The sequence below is a fragment of the Trachurus japonicus genome, chromosome 11, assembly GCF_045865225.1.
Source record: "Trachurus japonicus isolate A0001 chromosome 11, Traja_1.0".
NCBI classification, from domain to species: Eukaryota; Metazoa; Chordata; class Actinopteri; order Carangiformes; family Carangidae; genus Trachurus; species Trachurus japonicus.
The window spans coordinates 9,887,808-9,901,994 of NC_140917.1; the positions used below are offsets into that span (position 1 = coordinate 9,887,808).

Consider the following 14,187-nt stretch of genomic DNA (forward strand, 5'->3'; position numbering starts at 1 on the left):
ACACACACACACACACTAGAAAAATACAAAATAGAAAAGCCCTTGATACATGAACATACATCAACACTAACCCATGTCCATTAATGTTCATCTTTACTTTAATAAAACTCATTTCAGATACATCACAAAATGAAAACAGAGCAAAAAGCGCTGAAAGAAAGTTTAGAAAACAACAATAAAAAGAAACATTATTTAATTAACTTTGGTCCATAAATTGAAAATACATCAACATTCATAAAATATGACAATTCAGAAAGAAACACTGATAAATCTAAAACACATTTCAGATAGAACAACAGACAAAACACAAAAGTATTTCATAAAACAAATGAACAAAAAAACATTATCAATATTTTAGAAGAAAATGTTTGTTAAAATACAAGAAAAAATGATAAAATATCAATGATAAAACAAGGCACACAAGAATCCCACGGACACAGACAAGGTAAGTCCCTTCTGTCTTTCCAGTAGTTCTTCTCTGTTACACACTATTAACACACACTTTCTTCTTTTGAAAACATTGAAGCTATAAATCAATAGCTCAGATGGTTTGAACACTCGCAGTCTTTTCATTTGATGCCTGTCTTAGTCACACAGCTGAGTCTTGTCTCCTTCGTCTTCACCACATTCAAATATCTTCTACATATAACAAAAGACAGATGGAGAATATACCAGGACATTATGTGACACAGGTGTTTCAGTGCAATGTGCATGCACCAAATAGTTCCCATGATCAAAGCATTTATGTTTCGATCGCAAGATGAGTGCTTTGGCAGTTGATCATTTTGGTAAGTGTGTGTGGTGTGATAAGGTAAGTGTGTTGTGAGTGTATTGATGTGTTACTTAATGAATGCAAGCACCTCAAGTAAATGAAGTTTAGTGTGTAGTTTTGTGAAAGGTGTTGGCAACTGACACATTGTGTATGTTTTTGGGTTGTCCACCCTTAAGTCCTATCACACTTTGTGAACACGACAGGAGAATTTCTTCGAACTGAATTTAATTGAATTGACTAGGTACTTTATGGTTGGTCAAAGTGACCTTGTGAACATGGTTGTGTTTGCAATCACTGTGTTTTGTACTGATGTTCTACTACGGATGAACTAAATAGATTTTTTTTTTGTTTAGTTTAGTTTATTATTACGGGACAGTGTACAATACCATTAATCAACAACAGAGAAGAGATGGTTGTACCAGATTTAGCCACTAGGGCTAATTTCCATCTGTATCTGTTACATTTGTCTCCATATGGTTTGAAGAGTGTTTTTGTAATCTTGTCTTCAGCGGTCATGTTCTATTCTTCTATTGTAACAGTAAAAGGGCTTTGTAGCGGACCAACTAGGGACATAATCAAGTATTAAGTAAGCTTGAGTAAGACCTGACAAATTGTAAATATCATGTTTGTTGTGGATGATGCAGAATTGAATCATGGCAGTACATCAACAAAATACCCCATGTAATGAAATTAAAAATACATATGACTGTTTTCATGAGATAACCAATCTCATTATTTTTTATACGTTTGTACGCCTGGAAAATTCTGTGGTTTGGTTGCAAGGCAACATAAAGCAAGGAGGTTTTTTATATATCCTGTCATGTGTTTATATCAGGAGAGAAAGATCAGTTTTACTGATTAACTGTACTAAGTCTGTAATAACAGAGATAAGGTTTTGCCTTCTTTTACACAGTATCACTCATATAGTAAATTCATGTTTCTCTGTTCTCCCTGCAGCTCTCAGTTTCACCCAATATAGTTGTTTGTGACCCAACAAATTGTTCAAACTATGTGAAGCACAGTTGTCCACATAAGGCAGTCCTTCAATCCACATTAGCGTAGTTACACTTGACTGTCTTCAGCTACTGCTAAAAACTGTTTTTGCTTTTTTTCTGTTGTGTGTTCCCTTGTGTTTGCTTTTTTAAATATTGTTGTATTTTATATCTATGTTTGTTGTATTTTATATCTATCAAAGTATCTGTATGGTGGCCACCATACAGATACTTTGATACTTAAATACTTAGAACCTAATTATCTTGTAATCTTCTCTTAGTATTTGGTCACAACCCAGTTCTTCCTTTTATGCTGACCTCATTTTCTTCTTGGCTGATTAAATCTTTCTTTCTCAGAAACTAATCTTACTGACCACACACATGCAGTAACACGTGATAAAGAACAACTTGTCTGAACATGCATGCATTTCATGTCACAGGCATACAATTTTAGTTTATTTTGCTTCACATCAACAATCACATACAGTACATTAACATGCAGAGACACTCACCTGTCTTTCTGTGTTGTTTACGACCTTTAGCTCCCCTCCCCTGATGTTACACTCCTCCGTGTTTTCATTCAAACTTTTACTCCCAGGTAGTTTGTAGTAACAACTGAATCCAGATCTCACCCATCCTTTAGGACAGCGCTTCCCTGAATGTCAAACGTGTATTTTAGTGGCAGATATTGTGTTGTGTCAGATCAATTTTCCATGAAAGCTTCTTAACACACTCTGTTACTTAGAACAGTTTTTACTCCTGAGTGATGTCACAGGTCTAAAAGTCAGAGAAAAACATGGTAAAAACAGCTGCATGAGAGCTTTGAGGCAATTCACAGCTGCAGCTCTTTGTCTTTTTCTCTCTATAACTGGACTACTGATATTGACTGTTGACAGGAATGTCACAAGAACATCAAAATAGAGGAGCAGCTCACCTATCGAATAACAAACATTCAAGTAACTTCACTATTTCTTTCTTACCTGGATTTTTCAGCTGCATTACTTCTTGCTGTGACTGGTTGTAACTGTTGCTCAGGTTCTCATGTCTCTCTTTCAGCTGGTCATACATGACACTGAAATGATCCTTCTGCAAAATGACCAGAATATCTGGCAGAATGAATGAAAAAGAAGATCAATATCCAGTTATTCTTTGGTCAAGTCAACATATACCCAATATACAGTAGATGTTCTTGCACTTTGCTCTTACTTAAACTAATACATAGTATTAGTATCTATTTCACACATAATTAACATAATTTTATGTCCTTGTTTTTATTTTTTATTTTTGTATTGTAATGGTTATGGCTTACATGTAATGAAGACCTCAACAACAACAACAAAAAAAGAATACAGAAGACCAATTTTAAAAAAACAACAACAACTCAATACTAGGTTGGGGCTATTTTACTCTTGAAACTGACTTTTCAATTATATTATAATTTATTGAAATGTACCTGTGTATGATGTGTTCATCACATTCACTTTCTCTCGCTAACAGAATCAATGACATGCAGTATGTCAATATGAAATTAAAATGTAAGTCCTCACAGCGTATGAAGATTATAGAAAACATCAGAAGATAAAACACTCCTAGAATCACTGCAGTAGCTCTGAAATTTCTTCTTTTGACTGCCCATTGATTCCTTTGAGTCCATGCTCCTGATGAAAAATACAAGATACACAAAACACATTTTATCTAGCATTTTGTAAGTGGCTTGTTAAGTGTATGTTTCCTTCATTTGAGCTCATATGCTCAGTATATACAATAACATCTAAATTTGATGATGACAGATATATAACCACAGGTTAATTGACTCACAACATAAAGTCATCCAGAGAAAATGAGTGTTGTGAAGTTTTTCTTTTACAGCAGTCATTTGAAGGTATTAAATTCTTACCAGTTTTCCATAGCTCAGTATTTGTGTTATAGTCTTCATTCATTTGGATCTCAACTTGTTCACTCATCGTTCCTCTTGGACTCCTTTAGTATATCTTACATAAAGTAATTCGCATTTGTATCAAGACTCAAATGTGGAGCAACTGTAATAACTGCATGTCTTGCTGACCTGCCTGATTCTATCTTTGAACAGGCTTCACTGGTTGTCCGTTTTTCTTAACAAGGAAATGATAGCAAGACAAACCACAAGTGCAGATACTCATTTTGCTGCATTGCTCTGATGAAAACTGCACTAATACAATATCTTCAATTTTGCGGTTCCTACTGGTGCTACTGTAGTTGAATAATTACATGGTGAACCATGCCATTTATAATTTTTCCAGGTGTAATGACACCGACTGATGAACCGAAAAACCTACTGTTGAGGTATCCCCGCAGCTAAAGGTGTATCATTTAAAGCTTTCTCTTTAGTGTACTGGTTGTAAATCTCAAGGAAATTTAAATTAAATGCAACTGGACTTGGTTATTTGTCTAGGAAGACGTTTCACTTCTCATCCAAGAGGCTTCATCAGTTCATGTTCGCATCTGACCAGGCTGAGACAGTACAGAAGAACTCTCAAGCTTTTATTTGTGGTTGTTAACAGTGCTATTTTTTTTATTTGTAAAGGACCATATACAAATAGCAAGTGTAAATGTTGCCATCTGATGGATTATCTTAAAAAGAGATATCAGCTCCTCTGGTCGTTAGCACCGTCGGACGAGTTTTAACACAGGGAAATGAAAACGAGAGAACCTCCCGCTTCTTTTACGCAAACCGGACGTAGACTTCCTGTCTGAAACAACTCGTCCAACGGTGCTAACGACCGGACGAAGACTTCTTAACTAAGAACAAAATCTACGAACAGTCAGGAGCATACTTACGCACGTTTAAGAGCTGAGACTTGTGCAAAAATAACTGATTATTGCGTTTTCTTCTGTTCTGCAGTTGTATGACATTATATGATTTGAATAAGAATTATTTTCTTATCTTTTATTATGTTTTTAATAATCATATTAATAATAATTATTTACAAATCATTGCAGTCTCTTAAAAAAACATTACAGACACTTAATTCATATCAATTATGTTTTTTTCCCTCTTTTTTTTGGGGGGGGGGGGGGGTAGTAAATGTGTTGTTTGTTGTTGTGGTGTGCAACATACAACTGCCAATATGATTTTTTTTTTCCTAATTGCCGGCTGCAACGGTGCGCTTAATGTAAGTGTTCACACTACACACAACAGTTTTTTTTTTTTTCATCAACCGTTCCGCAGACAACTTGCATTCCGAAGGGATCACGGAACAACAGCGATCCGTTGCACCACTGGAATCATATGTGATAATATGATGATATTTATGATGGCACACATGAGAGTGTGGTCTCTCTGATTATAACCCGAAGAGCTGCATCCACTGCTGACGCTACTAAATATAACCTAAATATGAATATAAAAATATTAACTAAATATCCTAAGCTTTTGTTTGTTTCTTTGTTTCATTCCTGCCGCAGTAGCTCCACTTCACTACTAAAGTTCTTTTTACGTTTGGTGTCTGGTGGTCCCTCCCAGATTTTTATTTGAGCATTTCAACTTTCTTTCTCACTTCACCTTCTCTGCTCAGTGCCTGTGGGTTCTGTGTGCACACGGCCCTGCGGTCTCATGCCCTTTTACGGGCATTGTTGGGGCCGTTACCTATTAGGGGTGTCACGATTTCGATTTTTTATTGAAATCGATCGAAATTACGCCATGGTCTCGATCATCGAAGTCAAATAGAGGATCCACGATCCACGATCCAACACTGATAAGCGCTGAGAGCCGCATGTTGCAGTGATGTTATAGGATTTAAAAAAACCCGCCGCAAATAATAAGCCGACGAGAAGGTCCAACTTGCCACTTAACTTCTTGCAGATGTATTATTTGCGGGGGCTTTCGGGGGATCTGGTGACGGTGGAGGATCTGGGACTGATTCACTGTGGGCCACCACCAGTCTGATCAGGTCCATCGCAGCACAGCAGCTGCAGCTGCAGCACTGCCCCGCTGTCTGTAGCTGGGTTTCCATCCAAGTCGTATCGAATTTAAAAGCGGATTTTGTAAAAATGCGCAAAAAGCAAAGCGAATTTATGCCCGTTTCCATTCATTAGTGTTTTGCGATTAGGAGGAGTGCACCGTGAGATTACGTCATAAGAGAGCGTGAATGTATCCAACAGCTGACACTCAGCTGACACTCAACATCATGGACAATTTACGTACTTTCCGGACTATAGACGCACCTGTATAAGCCGCACCAGCTACATTTTAAAAGAAAATACTGTACATATTATATAGGCCGCACTTGAAGACGCAGGTTTTCATGTTGTAACATGAGATATTTACACAGAAAGACAGTCGGGAACTGTCCAAGTCCGCTCGCTTTTCCGCTGTTTTGGTTACGCGCCTCTCCTCCATGTGCATCTGTTTACATACGAAGCCGGTGAAAAATCAATAAATGTAGCGGTGGATAACGTTACATAACGATGTTACGGCGTGTTTGTGTAGTCTTAACCGTCATAAACAAAAGATTATGGGTTACGGAGCGCGTTTGTGTCGCGGGGTGCAGAGAGGAGAGCTGGGAGACCGGGGCGTCGCTGGGTGAAGTCCAGCAGCTTCACCCACAAACTCTGCCTCAATTCGCATAATCTGTTTCCATCACAAAAACTCGCATTTCCTTTATTCGATACGCTGACAAATCCACCCCCTCCAAGCGTATAAACTTTTATGCGCATTTACTGCCTTTATTCGAATTTCTGGCGTTTCCATTCAAGTATTTATGCGCATTTTCACAAAATGCGCATATGAAAAGGTGGATGGAAACCCAACTAGTGACAGTCTGTCACATACACACTCTTGTGTATCAGCGCAATCTCGTTTACATTACATTAAGCCGACATCAGGAGAATAATGACGCAACAGTGAATTAATGAAAATAAAATTATGAGAATGTAAAGATATAAATATATTTGTTTTGAAACCTTGTAGGCAATTTTATTATTTTTAATTATTTCTGGGGGCATTCTTGGTAAAAATGGGGGCCGCTAATTTCCGACGCTGTAAGGCTCTAATTGTTCCATGACTTTGGACATATTTTTTTATTTATTTTGTTTTGTTGCACATTGTCATTTTAAAAGTAGCCTAGTGCACACTGCTGTAACCAAAAGGATGACATGCACCCTCTGTGACCTCTCATTTATTTTGTTGTTACCTTTATATTGTAAATAAATTATTTAAATTTGACCATTAGTGCCTAATGTGATACATTATGGAAATTGCATCACTTATATGTAGCCCATACTTTGAAATAAGATTTACTGTACAAAATTTGATGTGTAAAACCAATGATGGTAGACTAGACTAGTCTGAAAATTACATAGGCCTCTGTGCTGTAAGAAAAAGAAAAAAAATCGAGAATCGAATCGAATCGTGACCCTAAAATCAAATCGAATCGAGGATTTGGAGAATCGTGACACCCCTATTACCTATGCTAATCATATGTTAATTAGACTCACCTGGCACACGCTCTCAACTTACGAGGAGGTGGCATAAGAACACAGCTGTGAACAATTCTGAGGCTTACGAACGCGCTGATGAATCTGACGTAGGGTTTTCTTACGGAACCTCTTAAGAACAACTTAAGAAAGAATATAAGAAGATTCTTAAGAAGATATTGGTGAATGAGGCCCATCAGAGCAGGTTTAACAGACTCATTAATGAACCAAGTAAACCTAAAGAACAACAAGAACTGTTCTTTAGTCAGATGTCTTTGTTCTGATCTGGTAAAGAGCTTAATACCAACACATCTCACTCCTGTGTCATCAGTTACAGCTGGAAAACTATTTTTCACAAATCCAGGTCTTGTAATAATGTTTTTGTTCTTTTGTCCATTTTCCTTGTGCATTACAGTATGCACCACGGAGCCAGTACCCAGCTTCATTTTCCTGTCCTGGTGCCCAGAACCTGTGGGACAAATACATTATTGTTTTAAACTGGGCTGAAACTCCTGATTATTTTGATATTGAAACAGGCTTGAATCTCAATTTAAATTCTTCAAATATTTTCAGACATTCGTTTTTTGAGAATTATCAGACACATCAAAACATGAAGGATTATGGGTATAAATCTGATCACATATCTATGAAAACTGGAAACCAGACTAAGTGATGACATCCATTCACCCATTCATTATCACTGAGGGTTTTCACTCTGCTCACATTCAAAAAACGTTTTCTTGCTTCCTGGTCTGAGAACAGTTTTACAGACATGAGATTTATATGGTCGTCTATGAGGCTTAATGCTTTGTGGCTCACAGGGATTTTTGTTGCAGTGTCTCACTTAACCAGAAGGATTAAAGCTGCTCTATCAATGCATCTATGGGACTTGTACCACTTTTGTGAAGAGAGTTGAAGTCCAGCTGTTCATTCAAACAGGGATTTTACGTTTTGACTTTCTTTCATTGACTCAATACTAGGGATGGGCATTTCGAAAAATTTTCTAACAGAGTAACCTAACCTGGTCTTACCCGCGTAACCGAATACTGTAATAAAAAATAAAATGACGTCATGTCTGACGGACAGAGCGCACCCGGGGCATTAATGCACTCTGTCCGTCAGACAGTCCGCATTACTGACACAGCGTCGTCAGACAAAATATCAGGTGGATAATAAAAGTAGAGACTGGAGTTTAAGATGCACATATGGGGCATATGTGCATCTTTATGCGCTGCATGCGCTCTGAGCACAGCGCATTTATGCCGCGGCTGCCTTGGAGGAGAAAACGTTTTTTTTTTTTTAAATCATTAGCGGTGCTTATTTATTAGTCCACACTACATTTTGGTGCCTACGGCCCTCTCTGCCTCGCATCGTCTCAGGAAATAACTGGGAAGGTTTCAGAATGTTTGTAAACTGAAAGCATATTTTCTAGTGGTAGTATAGAGGGATTATCAGCCTACGTCACTGACGTTCTACTGCGCATGTCGCCTGCAGAAAGAGAGCAGCAAGAGCCGTGATCAGGTCTTTTTGTGCTGGAAGTTGCACTAATTGTTTTGATAAAAATAACAAAACGCGCAAATTTAACAGAATACCGTCAACTCGCACCCATTTCAAGGCAAACGAGAGAGAAAATAGTACATTGGAGATTAATTTCAAGCAATATAACGTGTTAGATACATTGGTTTGAATGGTGATAAAGCTAAATGCTCACAGGCACAGCTGTAACGTTATAACTGCAGCGAATGAGTTGTGAAATGTTTACTACGACAGTGACTGAAGACGAGGTCACATACTAATGGAAAGCAAGCTGACATTAATTAACGTTCAGCCATGCATGTAACGTTACAGTTACGTTATGCAGTTGTTCCAGACTTTAGACATGTCCGTCCTCTTCCCTCGTCTCTGACCAGGCAGCACCTCAGTCCTCACAGACACTGAGTTTTGTAATTGTGAGTATTTTCCTGAACATGATTGTCTGTTAAATAGCTGTAGGTAACGTTAGGGATGCACAGTGTTGTTTTTACCGATGACCGACGCCGTGCTGTGAGTGTCCGGGGCTTGTCCCGTGGCTGAGTTGCCGTTGCCGTGGTACAAACTCGATCCTCCGTCCTGACGTTTTTTGTTTTTTTTCCTGCCGTTATAAAACGTATACAGTCTATGTATAAAACACACACTACACCAGTAGGTGATAAACTGTTGTAGTAGGCTGACAACATCGCTAGCAAACACCGCTTTGACTACACTAGATCCATAGAGGTAACCATGACAACCGGTTCTTTCTGCAGTCAGGTTGCGCACGCATCCTGATTGGTTGGTAAACAGATAATCCCTCTATAGTGGTATTAGTTTCCAACAGTGACTTTGATGCAAATAGAAATTAACATTAGTAGATTATACTGTAGGAACAAAATGTAATAGAAACAAAAAACTGTCTCACATTTGTGTCAGTGGTGATCCATCCACCCATTTCCATACATGTTGATGCTGTGTTGATCTTAGACCAATCCAGGACTCTCCATTGTTGTTCAACTTTCCGATGAATTCCTGTCAGTTGACAAGAGAGAGGAATCATTTCTCTTTTAATAATTCAGTGTTTCTGTTGTAGTAAAGTCAGAGTGTGACCATGTCTGGAGGAGTTAATGTTTCATTTTAAATATTACACATAGTATATTATGACACTTTCTGAACATTGAAAGTTGTGTCTGTTGATATTTGAAGTCAACATTTCATCTCTTTTCTTTTCACATTCTCAGGCCCGTTTGATTCTACTAATCCACAAATCTATGAATTAATAAGAGTTAAGTCATTTCTTTGACATCCTCTAACAATAACTGCACTAGACAGATTAAAGAGGTGGAGCTAAGTGTCTACGCAGTAAACACATGCAGAGCAGGTTGAAGTACAGACACTGGACTAGATTCAGTGAGCAGGTTTACAGCTTTTCAACCTGGAAAATGTTTTTAACCAGATGAATAAATCCATCAGAGTCAAGAGAGGAAGCAGGTCACAGACTGGCAGCAGGTGAGTGATGAGTTTTCACTCATCATCAGCAGCAATGTGCACATACATGAAGGCTGCAGACTTGATGACGGACAAGAGAGGTAGAGAGAGAAAAGACAGAGAACACCTGTACTAACTCAATAGTCGACGTAGTCGTGACTTGTCGACTAATCGTGGCAGCCCTGATGTTCAGTAATATGAACTTAAATGGTGGAGTTTCATCATTACTGTTGTGATATAGTGCAGCTAAAGAAAGAGTTGAAAATCCTCCTCCTCACTGTCTCATCCTGAGGCCCTTTGATTTACTGTCTTCTGCACAACTAGACACATTCAGACTGCAGAGAGTTGATACACAACTGAACAAAGAAACAGTTCACTCTAAATGAAAGATCATATGTGGTTCTGTCTTAACTTATTTAAGAAACAAACAAACAGACAAAACCTGCCACATTCAAACGTTACATTATTGAATTATTTTCATCCACTTCATATGATAGAGGTCTTCAGATGAAACGTACCATGATCACTGAGTCATCTTCATCCAATCTGAACTTCAGCTGCTTCTATCTGCAGCCATTGTTGATTTGCTGCTACACATATCTGTCATTCAGGTTGTTTTTAACAAATTACTCTTAAATGATTTATGTCTTTAGTATTAACACAACTAGCTTTGGTGGTGTTTCCTTATTAATGAACCAAGTAAACCTAGAGAAGAATCACCTGAAAATGACTTTCTGTGAATCTTTCTGGATTAACATCTAGTTAATGAGTAAACTAGATGTTAATCCAGAAAAATAAATCCATTAGCGCAGGGACAGGAAGCAGCTCAGTGACAGGCAGCAGGTGACAAACACAACTAACACACCACTGACTGTTACACCAATAGTCTCACACACGCGCACGCACACACACACCTACACACACACACACCTACACACACACACACACACATTAACAAACACACTGACCTGTTCCTCTTTGCTGTTTATGATCACCAGATCGGCTCTTCTGTTCATACACTCTGTCCTGCTGTCTTCCCAGGTTTCGGTCTCAGTGAACTTAAAGTAACAACTGGATCCAAATACCGTCCATCCATCAGGACACATCTTCCCTTAATGTCAAATACATTTTTTAAAAACAGATTTCAGGTCAGTCAGTATAATATTAAGACTCGTAGTGTCACTGTTTAGTGAAGGCTGTTTCTTGCTATCAGTTTTCCCTTTCACCTCGGTTACTTGATAAATATTTTACATTTTATCTCAGGTTTTGTAGCTCATGTGTAAGTGACATGTGACTGTCACTAAGATAATCCTCATAGAAAACAGTTCAACAGCCTGAAAGAAGCATCATTCAGAAAAGATGCACAATCAAATCAAGTGAATTTGTAAAATACAGATATTTACAGTTTTTTTTTTTCAAGTATTAGTGGGGCTTTATGCCTTTAATCAACAGGACAGTCAGAGAGAGACAGGGGATGTACAGTAGAGATATGTGGGAATGGCATACAGCAGTTGACCGCCAGGGGAATCGAACAGGGGCCGCTGCAGTAAGGACAATAGCTTCTGTATAAATGGACAGCTGCTCAACCCAGTGAGCTCTACGATGCCCCATATCTACTTTTTTTAGACTTTTCTCACCTTGGATTGTTTCCCTCAGTGTCTTGACTTCATCCTGTAACTGACTGATGTGGGCTGCTGCATGGAGAAAAAATCAGTTCTTTTCTGTTCATGATCACTAGATCAGCTCCTCTGTCCTGACAGTCTGTCCTGTTGTCAGACCGAGTACAGTACAGTATACAGTAATACTGATATTTATATTTTAAACTTTTCTCACCTTGGATTGTTTCCCTCAGTGTCTTGACTTCATCCTGTAACTGACTGATGTTGGCTGCTGCATGGAGAGAAAACCAGCAAGAGATGAAGAAGTCAGGCAATATGAAAACCTGTCCTGCTGTCAGAACAAGTTGTGGTCTGAGTGAAGTTAAAATTACAACTGTATCCAAATCTCATCCATCTAACAGGACACCTTCCTTACAGTCAAATAATGTTTTGGCATTTGAGTATTTGTCTTCAAACCTTTCATATCTAGTTTTCCCTGGAGCTGGTTGTAACTGCTGTTCAGGTCGTTGTATCTGGTCTCCTGGTGTTCTTTCTCTAAAGCGACTACAATATCTGAAACACAACAAAATAAGAAACAAATACTGTAAGAAATATAAATTCTGATTTCAAGAAATGAACTCACAGTCTATGAATCATTAATGTTACTGTGATACTTGCTAACTGCAGTTTAGTAATAGGCAGAGGGAACTACTGTCTTTTAGCCTGTAACAGATGTGCTGGCTGACATGACAAGTTACAGAGACAAACACAATCAGTTTTACAAGGTGAAGCTGTTTTTGCTTGAAGAGGTTTTTAAGTGGAAAATAACACATGTACTGTAATGTTCAGTAATAAAACTCCTCACAGCATGTGATGATCCTGGCCAGTATCAGAAGACACAGCACTCCCACAGCCACTGTCAAAGCTCTGGTGCAGCTTCTCTTGGCAGCTGGAAGCTTCATCTCAGTTTGTTGTTCTTTAGAAGCCAAACACACAGAAAACACACTTTGTTTAAGCCTTTCTCTGAGACTAATTTGACCTTTGGAGGTGATCTTTTTGCCTTTAGTTCACCTGCCTAAAAAAAACTATGACATTTGAACTTAGGTGGCCCTCACTGACTCCACCAAGTGACCTGATGAAGACTCAGACAAGTTCATCTGTTCTTTAGTTAGAGGAACAGGAATGTATGATCATGCAATATGTTCTAATGTAACAGTCAAACTGAAAACGTTGACAGTTTTAAACACAGATTTAAAATCCCCACACACCAATACTGAACACTAGCTTTTCCTTTGCTGTCCTGTCTATATTTCATACTTACCAACATCAATCTGCTGCAGTCCGTCCCCCAACGTCTCCACCTTGTCTGTCTCTCTCTGTCTTCTGTCCTCTTGGACTCCTCTGATATATTTCACTCTCAGGTCTGATCCAGCTTGAATATCTGTAGACATCTTGATCCTTGATCAAGCTAAAAGCAAACTGAACTCATTTTTGACCAGTCTTCATTACTTGTCTATTTCTCTCTGAGTTAGGCAGCTTTCTGCAGAGAGAAAGGGAAGTAACACCTAGACAAACCACAACCTCGGACGGTTGAAACACAGTTGTTGTTGTTGTTGTTAAATGAAAATGTTCTTTGTCAATTAGGTTATTTAGTTCTTTTAGATTTAATTTAAGACCATTTGGATTTGGCAAAATCTGCAGAATAGACAAAGTAGCAGTCATGATTAAGTTTCACTTTGACTTTATTCAGTCATTATGCAGCGATACATTCAGCAGCATTGTGCACATACATGTAAATACATTTGTTGCAGGCTGCAGAAGACTGAACGAGTTACCGGAACCATAATGTGTGAACTTTGCAGTTACAGATATTTTCTCTGAAAGAGGAACAAACTTCCTGAACAAGCTCCCATGTTCAGTGATATGAACTTAAACTGAGATGTTTCCTTGTAGCTGTTGTGATACAGTGAGCAGCTAAAGGTTGATAGTTGGTTGGCAACTGTTAACACTGACAAATATTATTTCACTTGTGTTTCACTTTCCTGGTGAAGGTCCTCACAGGTCAGTAAAAACAAACACATAATGACTCCATGTGTATCAAAGAAAATAAAGACGACAATCAGAGCAGGTTTAGTAGCAACAGACTCATTAATGAACCAAGTAAGCTAAAGAAGAATAACAAGAACTGCTCTTTAGTCAGATGTCTTTGTTCTGATCTGGTAAAGAGCTTAATACCAACACATCTCACTCCTGTGTCATCAGTTACAGCTGGAAAACTATTTCTCACAAATCCAGTTCTTGGAATAGGGATATTGTCCTTTTGTTAATTTTCCTTGTGCATCACAGCATGAACCATGGTACCCATACTCAG

General features: G+C 38.3%; 2 protein-coding genes across 6 annotated transcripts in view; one reads left to right on the forward strand and one right to left on the reverse strand.

Moving 5' to 3' along the window:
• Positions 1-14,187, forward strand: part of col14a1b (collagen, type XIV, alpha 1b) — a 188,057-nt gene that overhangs the window by 125,148 nt on the left and 48,722 nt on the right. The window lies entirely within an intron of this gene.
• On the reverse strand, positions 217-3,931 carry LOC146978221 (uncharacterized). The gene is made up of 5 exons (XM_085790913.1): positions 3,662-3,931; positions 3,312-3,422; positions 2,745-2,870; positions 2,277-2,419; positions 217-639 (listed from the first exon to the last, which is right to left on the reverse strand). Exons 1-5 carry the CDS (start codon positions 3,726-3,728, stop codon positions 586-588), a joined length of 501 nt encoding a protein of 166 aa, XP_085647039.1. The 5' UTR covers positions 3,729-3,931; the 3' UTR covers positions 217-585.

Coding starts and splice junctions, on each gene's coding strand:
- LOC146978221 (XM_085790913.1), bottom strand. CDS start 3,728: ATGAGTGAACAAGTTGAGATCCAAATGAATGAAGACTATAACACAAAT. Junction 3,423..3,661: donor TACTGAGCTATGGAAAACTG/GTAAGAATTTAA, acceptor ATTTTTCATCAG/GAGCATGGACTCAAAGGAAT. Junction 2,420..2,744: donor AATGCAGCTGAAAAATCCAG/GTAAGAAAGAAA, acceptor TTTGACATTCAG/GGAAGCGCTGTCCTAAAGGA.